The sequence below is a fragment of the Papaver somniferum genome, chromosome 6, assembly GCF_003573695.1.
Source record: "Papaver somniferum cultivar HN1 chromosome 6, ASM357369v1, whole genome shotgun sequence".
Taxonomy (NCBI): Eukaryota; Viridiplantae; Streptophyta; class Magnoliopsida; order Ranunculales; family Papaveraceae; genus Papaver; species Papaver somniferum.
Genome location: NC_039363.1, coordinates 172999560 through 173007988, shown reverse-complemented (window position 1 = coordinate 173007988; position 8429 = coordinate 172999560). Strand labels below are relative to the sequence as shown.

The window sequence follows — 8429 nt, the reverse complement described above, 5'->3', positions numbered from 1 at the left end:
ACCCACAAAAATTAGAATCATAGTTAGCATTCTATACAAATACATAAAATTCTCCATAAGATGAGTTTTTCAGGAGACGAAAACAGAAGTAATCATTCGTTAACTTTACCATGTTGCGCCATTGTGATTGTGATCAGCTTATAATAATAAGCCATAAAGCGGAATAAGGAGTATTAATACTAGTCGCGTTAATGTTACATAACTCTTTTTGTTGCTAGGCGAAGGAATTCTCGATTTAGTGTCAGTATTACAAACTGGGGTATTTTTGCAAGACAAATTTGGGTTACCCGATGCACTACAAAAAGAAAATTAATCGATACTTAGTTCAAATTTGTAAGATAAATTGGATGCATTAATCTGAACCAAAAACAAGATAAACTTACTTTAATTTCAAATTGACATTATTTGATAGTAATAGAGGTATTGTTCCTGAAAAATTGTTGTCCGCCAAATTTCTACGAGAAGCAAAAAAATAAATAAAAACAATTTATTCATTTTTTAAGGTTTACGAAGGAAACTTTGAACTTACGGTACTCTAAGCTTGGGAAGTATGCCAAAGAAATCGGGAATTTCTCCCGTCAAACTGTTGTTGTGCAAATCTCTGTAGAATAGATAGATAAAAATATAATAACAATTAAAAAAAATTATATCAAAATCAAAAGGTTATTTCTTACTGCAACACTGACTCACATGGCATCAAGAGCATCCATGTCGCTAAAATCTGGTAAAGTGCCTACTAATCGAAGGTCATTGAGATACCTGTAAAAATCCATCATTAGATCGAGTATACAAGGGGTTATAGCTTAACTTGCGAGATTGGGGCATACCCAGATTAATTGAGATATACCATATAAAACAACATATGGTCATTACGAAGTAAAATCAAAGCTCCTTAGCCATGTATTTTCAAAAAAATGGCTAAAATGCCCTTGTTTGATTAGCACTAATAAACATGTTTAATTTAATTAATTTAATGAGTTGAACTAAAACTTATCAAATTTTGTTTTGGTTGGATTGAACTTACGGATTTTGTCAGAAGATTTTTGAGAATATTTGTTTGTAACGGAAATGAAACCATACTAGCCATACACTTCTAAAAAATTAACATAGCACTAGTCGGAAATAAAAGTCGTCACGATATTCACTCCAAGAAGATGACGACCAAAATAAAACTTAAAAAGTCGTGAAGGTCGATACAGAGATACCTGACGACTATATAACTGCAAATCAACAATTTCAATTTTTTGACCTTACTTTGAAATCAAACAATAAAATAAGGTCGTTAGGTTGGGAAGGAAAATGGATTCATTTGAGTTTGATAAAAACAAGGGGATACTTTTAATCGACGGTGACAATGATGAAAGATTAGAAATAGTGGTTGTTAGGTTGGGGAGGGGAGTGAAGTGGTTTTCAGGTTGGAAAAAAAAGAATTTGGTGAGGGTGTTTAGGTAAATTAACCTTATTTGGACACCCCTTAGCCTTTCGAACAAGTCCACTTAAAAGTAAGTATACCCCAATTAATCCGGGAAACACCAATCCGGCCAGTATAGTTGAAACAACAGTTTCATTGGTTTTTTATTCAAGTCTAGAAAAATCATCATCAAATTCGGACCAGGTCAAAGTGGTGAGAAAAAACACGTGAACTCGGATGTTTGATGTTCACATTTTTGATGAGTTTCAAATCATTAACGCGATTAGTTGGAGATTATGCGAGTGGTTAGGAAGCTGCAGTTAATAAAAAATGTAAAAGAAGATTATTCTTACAGTGCTGTAACGCGAGGAGAATCGGCATCAGAGCTACATGCAACCCAATCCCAAGTGTAGGGTGAAGGTAAACAAGGATCGCCATTCCAATCTCCAAAGTTCCAAAAAACTCTTTTGCAATAAACTCAACGAATTCACTAAAATATATTTTATAAAATAAGTTAAGAAAGTTTGTTAATTCTATATATATTAAGCTGAAAGAGAGAATTACCATCACTTGAATTGGTTCCTTGAACCAATTTATCACCGACAGTATATCCTTCAATGGCATTGATTAACGGAGGAAGATTTGAGTCTTTCGTGCGCACAAAATCAATCGAATATGAAGAACTGGTGGCGAAAGAAGTCACATTGAAAATGAGGACCTCGATTGCGTATCCGAAAAGTGGTGTCACAGGGCCACTAGGACGAATATCAACACCATCGAGTTTATTATTGAATGATCGTTTCTGAGTAGAATTTAGTCTCGTCGCTTCTGAGAAGTACGCATTGTGATTGATAGGAACTTTAGGATCTGAAACTCCAGTATAAGAAAGTTTTTCAGATGAACTCAAATGCGTCTTTAGTATGGCATTAGGGGGACCATCGTAATTGTAACGAAGAAATGCTACAGGTGGGGATGACAGGTTACTGTTTTTAATCTCAATCAATTTTTTAAGTGATGCGCTTAGAGACTCGAGAGATTTAGCTTCGTCAATGTTGACATTTCGATATAGCGAGTTGCTTCTAACTCTAATATTGGTTTGAAATGGTGCCCAAATTCGGTCAAGGTCATCTTGGGGGTACCTACATGATCAACAAAGCAAACCTTATAGTTCATGGATATGGAATTAGTCAATAGCTCTTGCAGGGATGACAATATAGATATATGTACATACCTTATAGTTGTGCTGGTACCAAAAGCAAATCGTTCGAAGAAAAATAATGGATGATTACGGTTGATATAACTGTAAGCATACGGATCATTCAAACTTCTAACTTCAAGAGCCGATATAAACGGAATGTGATCTGGTTGTGTTTGAGCAAGACATATGTTTATGTTGTTACCCTTGTTCAATGCAAATACCATTTCTGCGTATATGATATTGTCCTGATCTGTTACAATTTGTGACCAACTGTTCCCGTTGAATTGAAGATTGAAAGTCGGTGGGCTGAACTTATTGTCATAGTTCCCGTAATAGAAACTAGCTCGAACAAGGAATCTTTCAACCTTAGTAGTCGAGGTAGAATCCTTAGCTTTATCATCAATATCTATCGAATAGCAGTTCTTTTTAGGAGTTGGGAAGGCTCTGAGAGTGCTCATAACACGAGAATCCCAGGCCTCTACATCAGGTGCATCGATCATAACTTCATGAGTTTCTCCGGTCTGTATGTAAGGATCGTCCGCGACCCATACGATTGAATTATAATCTGTATGAGGTTTCAATGAAGAAGAGCCACAATCTATGCTCAAAAAAACTGTAATTACAAACAACATAATGTCAGTACTTAATGAGCATTTTATGCAGTAGCACAATGTAAGTATCAGATATAAGGAAGGTAATTTACCTTCTGCATTTACTGGTACAAGGACCAGAAAACATGAGAAATAGGAAAAGACCGAAAGAACAAGAAGCAGATTGGGAATTTGGTGATTCATGGTGTTAGTCTGAACTCGTAAGAAGAAAATAAGTCAGCGTAGGAGCTTATATGAATTTTTCATCTGCGCATTTCGGTGTAATGGATAAGTTTGAAGCCTAAACTTGTAAAGAACAAATTAGTGCTCTGTATGTAGTAGCCTTCACAAATGCTGGTGATCATGGATAACCACCTTGTAGGGGGGTGGATCAAGTCATAGGTAGCATAACCAGATTAAGATTAATATAATTACTCTTTCTTTCAATCGTAAAATCACCACGTTGACGGATAAGACTCAAACTCAGACAAGTCAACAGTATACAAAGAAAAACCTTACTCAATCTGAGGGGTAGATCCCTTCCAGTTACTAAATGCACATATAAGGTCAGTATACTAGCTTTTTAAATTTTAGTGGTTTGCACCTGAAACAGTTCACTAAAGAAAAATTGAAGTAATGTAAATACTTGTACAATAATATTTCCGGGTAGGGGAACACCAGATGATGAAGTAACAAATACAATTAAAACCCAATATAAATACCTGACAACTACAATTATCTTTTTGTCCTGCAAAATTGGGGAATTCCCTCTGGCTTAAATTTTTTCTTCTTATAACTCCAGACTAGTCAAAAATGGATGCCTTCATAATCTAATATAAAATACTCTATTCGGATAGCTTGAGGGGATGAATTAGAACACCATTGCGAGCTGCTGAATTACGTCCCCATCTTCCTAGCCGCGGCTCCTGTTTTAACAAAGATATAAATTGAAAAACCGATTTAGGAATTCAAGTTTGACTTTGTTGGAAACGAATACGTTCATATAAACCCAAGTATATTACAGATTCAGTCTAGCCCCCGGTCTTCATATTATTGTTAGTATACAAGGAAGAATAACAGAAAAGGAAGAATAACAAAAACAAATAAAAAGAAAGATGCAGAGCATAAAAATGTTGGGAAGCACAAAGAGAGGCAAATAGAAGCACAAACAAACCTGCCCAACTCCAGCTAGAAGGAACCGCCCAGATTTTGCAAATGCTAGGGAATTTACAAAGCCGACCTGCGACCCACAAAAATATCAGAATACACGATAATTGAAGCATTTACATAAACACTGGGCAAAGAATACAAATGGTCTCTTAAATTCAATATCCAAGACGACTTGCAACAATAAAGGCAACTATCAATAGATGGGTTTAATTTTTGATTGGCGGTAACACCTCATAAGTGGTCATCTTGACCACCCAAAATCTCATTCCTAGTGAATCTGAATAAACAGGTAGAAACAATTCATCTCAAATAAACATGCCCTATATGCATCAATAACTCTTAATAACTCTTATTGGAGAAGTGCTAGAGGAGTATATCATGAAGATCAACATGGATCTTCTCTATAATTACGTACATAAGCATTCCCCATATACCCACCAAAGCATGCAAAAAATTCAATACAATCAATCAAGAGATGCAAAGCGGTTCTAACAAACGCAAAGATATGAAAAGTATAGAGGTGCAGGCATCTTAAAAAAAAAATTATCTATCATGTATAGAGGCAAGATAGCTTACAAGTGGAAGATCATGCAAGGGTCGGATGGTTTTGGCTTCACCATCAACTGCCCATAGATGCACTGAACCATTACCAGCTCCTGATGCAATGAGATCACTGCTTCTAGACACAGCGACTGAACCAACCCAAGATCGCACAGATGAACAGAGACCTTGAGCTTTTATATTTCCATTTCCTGCTGGAAGAATGTAGAGAAATGATAAGATAGAAGAAAGAAGACATAATTACCATATACAAGCTGCAATGGTTACACCACTACTACATTGTTGTTAAGCTAATGTGAACACTCTAGAATTGGAATTGGAAAACATCCATACCCGTGTCATCTCCATTGGGAATTCTGTTATCTTTTATAGATGACTCATCATGAGAAGCCAATACCGGATGTGCATTTTTTACAATAAATGCAGGCTTTTTCCGCATTGGATTCCAAAGCTCAATACTTCCATCATCTGATCCCGACAAAAATTCATCATTGCTAATAAAACAACAACACTCTAAAGACGCCGCTGGAGCACGAAAAAGTAGCTGAGACTCCTCTGCTATCTGTAGTTTTGAAAAGCTCAAACTGTTAGTAGCACATGAAGCATGTAAAATCAGGCCCCTGCAAGACCATAAACCAACCTATGGTAGTTTTTCTGATTCCCTACCAAACTAAAAGTAAATAATACATAATATGAGAACATGAACAATGGGAAAGTAAAATTTGGGGTGTAAACTCCAATTTCAGCTCAAATTCAAAGGCTGCTGTACTGTCAAGGACCTGGGGCAGGAAGGCAAAACTAACGTGGCAGGGAGAGTCAATATCTTTGGATTAAGAAGTCACTCATGGATATTTTTATTCCTTTAAATGAGTAGGAATCCATATGGGTCATGCTTAGGTAAAAACATCTAGGAATAGTGAGTTCTCACCTTAAATAAGCGCATAGTCCGATCACGTCCCACAGACAGTACACGTTCTTTCCGAAGACAGTCAATTGTCAAAACTTCACCTTGGTGACCAAATAAAGTGTCCATGTATGCTCTATCTTCCACATTCCATAACTTGATTGTCCGGTCATATGACCCAGAAATTAACTGGGAAGCTCCTTGTCTAAAAGACACACATGATACAGGGCCTCTATGACCCGGAAATGCCTGTAAAGCAATGGTCGAAAAAATTGCCATATAAGAACCAAAAAAGCATAATTTCAACCTTTTAGTTGCATTTATAGATGTTTTAAGTAGAGTTTGCATGAGTACGGGTGTATAAAAATAGGCCACTAGGGCACATGCTAACAACACAACAAAGAACTGCCCACAAACAATCTCATGACACAAAACCCTCATTTTGTGACAGGCCACATGCACCATTTTCTGTAGACTAGAAATTCCTATATACTACACATGTTCACCTCCATGAAAATTGTGATCCATTTACGTATGACAAGTTAGGCATAACATTAGCTGCTTCAAGTTTCCCCATAGCAGTCCATTACTTAGAAAATATTCAACATGAATTTCTACATCAATGTAAACAAAAGGATTTACCTGAATGTGTTGTCGTGTACGGGTATCCCATAAGTGAACATGGCGGTCCAAGCCCCCAGTGGCCAAATATCGACCATCAGAGCTAACAGCTATTGAGAGAACATGTTTACTTGCTTTTTTGGCAGGATTTTGAGGATTTTTTGCACCATGCGAATTTAAGATTTCTTTGCTTGGCCACACATATTTACCACTTTTCCCACTTTCTACATCCCATTGAATAATGCTTCCATCTTTAGAGGCTGAAAAGCCTGTCAAATCATCATCAGCCAGAGCTATAGCAGTGACAGACTGACCGTGTCTCGCTATTAATCGAAATTCGTCATGAGATTCTGGCTTTTGAACCCTAAGATGTTCAGAAAGCTACATCAGATTCTTCAGATCCAAATTATTAAAAAAAAGACATTTAGTGCTAAATAACAGAATATTTTTCTCTCAAATACATGAAGCTAATGGTCAATTGTACTAAGCAATAGATATGCAGCACAAAACCAATAGAACCACACAATCTAGTTAACGACATAGGTTAAAGACAAACAAAGCAGCAACAATATTTGTGCATTGCTAAAGTAGGCAAAATAATCCTAAATTTATTTCTAGATGGCTGGGACAACCATTAGGGTGACCATTTCTGCAACTGAAACTCCACAACAAGACATTATGCACTGAATTTGTTCACACTACCCAAATTGTGCACCAGAAAATATGTAAAAGAGATATCCGCAGGAGATGCTTGGTAATCCCAATACAGACCTAGGGTTTGTATACAGTACCGGAAACCTTAAAATGGTATCTAATTCTAGAAAACAAAACATTGACATCATTTCATCATCCATACACAAAATATCAATTTCTGAAACCAAATTAAATCTTTTCTTGTTCACCCCCTCTTCAAATCCTTGACTAGTTTGTTACCCTGCAATCTTTTAAATCCTAAATCTTACTCACAGGATTCATATACTTGACGCATTATGCAAAGGTCATTACCAAATCACAACAACATTCTTAACATTTTCCACTCAGTCAAATGCTTGGAAATAATAATTTTAGGGAAAAAATAAAATAATAAAAAAAAAAATTACCTGGCGGCGAATAATTTCCGCACTCGATCACTCTCTTCAAGCTGTTTCTGCTGAAGCAACTCAGTAACCGATTTCCTTATACCTGTCTGTTCTTCTTCATCACTATCCTCCTCTTCATCATCATCATCTTCTTTCTGTTCCTTTGCAATCCTTTTAATATTCTCTAAATATGCCTTAGCAACTCTATGTTTTCTTTCATCGGCAGTTTCATTAGCATATTCATCCTCTTCTTCTTCATTATCTCTACCATACTTAGTTTTTTCATCATCTTCTTCATCTACTTGATTATCATCACTGTCGTCACTTTCAATAATACCATTGTCACTCTGAAACTTCTTTCTTCTCTTTGAATCGTGACTAAAGAATGAATCCTGTTCTAGTTTTAATGGATTTTTCCTGCTCTTTTTTACATTTGTTGTTGTCTTCTTCGTTATTTTGTTCTTCATAATAACAAACAATAACTAATCAATCAGTAGAATAGATTTGAGATTGATGTTTTCTGAGATTCTGCAGTAATCAAATCAGGAATTAGGGTTTAGAGAGCTTTCTTTTATTTTTTGTTTACCGCTAGGGTTTTTCAGAGACGAAAGAGAGGAGGGTTTTGTTGTGGCGGTCTCCAGAAAATGAGAAGAGAAAATAGGTAAAAGGAGGAGTGTGTTTGTAAGGGTGTTTTTATTTTTCCCCATATAGGGATCGGTTTTTGATGGGCTTTGCAGGTTCTAGTCTTGCCTCGCCAAGCCCAATACTCGTTGGTCCAAATTTTTTTCTCGTAGACAGTTTGGTCTAATAGATGGGTCATCGGAGAACTTCGCTGCCCCTTTCTAAGAAACCTATTTTGAGGCATACTCATTTTTTTTCGAGGCATACTCATCCA

General features: G+C 36.3%; 2 protein-coding genes across 3 annotated transcripts; both read right to left on the bottom strand.

Moving 5' to 3' along the window:
• Positions 1 to 379: 379 nt before the first annotated feature.
• LOC113291818 (probable LRR receptor-like serine/threonine-protein kinase At1g05700) lies at positions 380 to 3403 on the bottom strand. The gene is made up of 7 exons (XM_026541308.1): positions 3313 to 3403; positions 2643 to 3222; positions 1976 to 2550; positions 1765 to 1855; positions 691 to 759; positions 530 to 601; positions 380 to 455 (listed from the first exon to the last, which is right to left on the bottom strand). Exons 1-7 carry the CDS (start codon positions 3401 to 3403, stop codon positions 380 to 382), a joined length of 1554 nt encoding a protein of 517 aa, XP_026397093.1.
• Positions 3404 to 3766: 363 nt separating this feature from the next.
• Positions 3767 to 8187, bottom strand: LOC113290145 (U3 snoRNP-associated protein-like EMB2271). Of its 2 annotated transcripts, none has more exons than XM_026539683.1 (7): positions 7556 to 8187; positions 6477 to 6819; positions 5859 to 6083; positions 5264 to 5492; positions 4946 to 5124; positions 4374 to 4439; positions 3767 to 4125 (listed from the first exon to the last, which is right to left on the bottom strand). In XM_026539683.1, exons 1-7 carry the CDS (start codon positions 7999 to 8001, stop codon positions 4045 to 4047), a joined length of 1569 nt encoding a protein of 522 aa, XP_026395468.1. In that variant the 5' UTR covers positions 8002 to 8187; the 3' UTR covers positions 3767 to 4044. The 2 variants fall into 2 exon arrangements, with proteins under 2 accessions (XP_026395468.1, XP_026395469.1); XM_026539684.1 differs by having other exon boundaries at positions 4946 to 5121.
• Between the last annotated feature and the right edge of the window lie 242 nt (positions 8188 to 8429).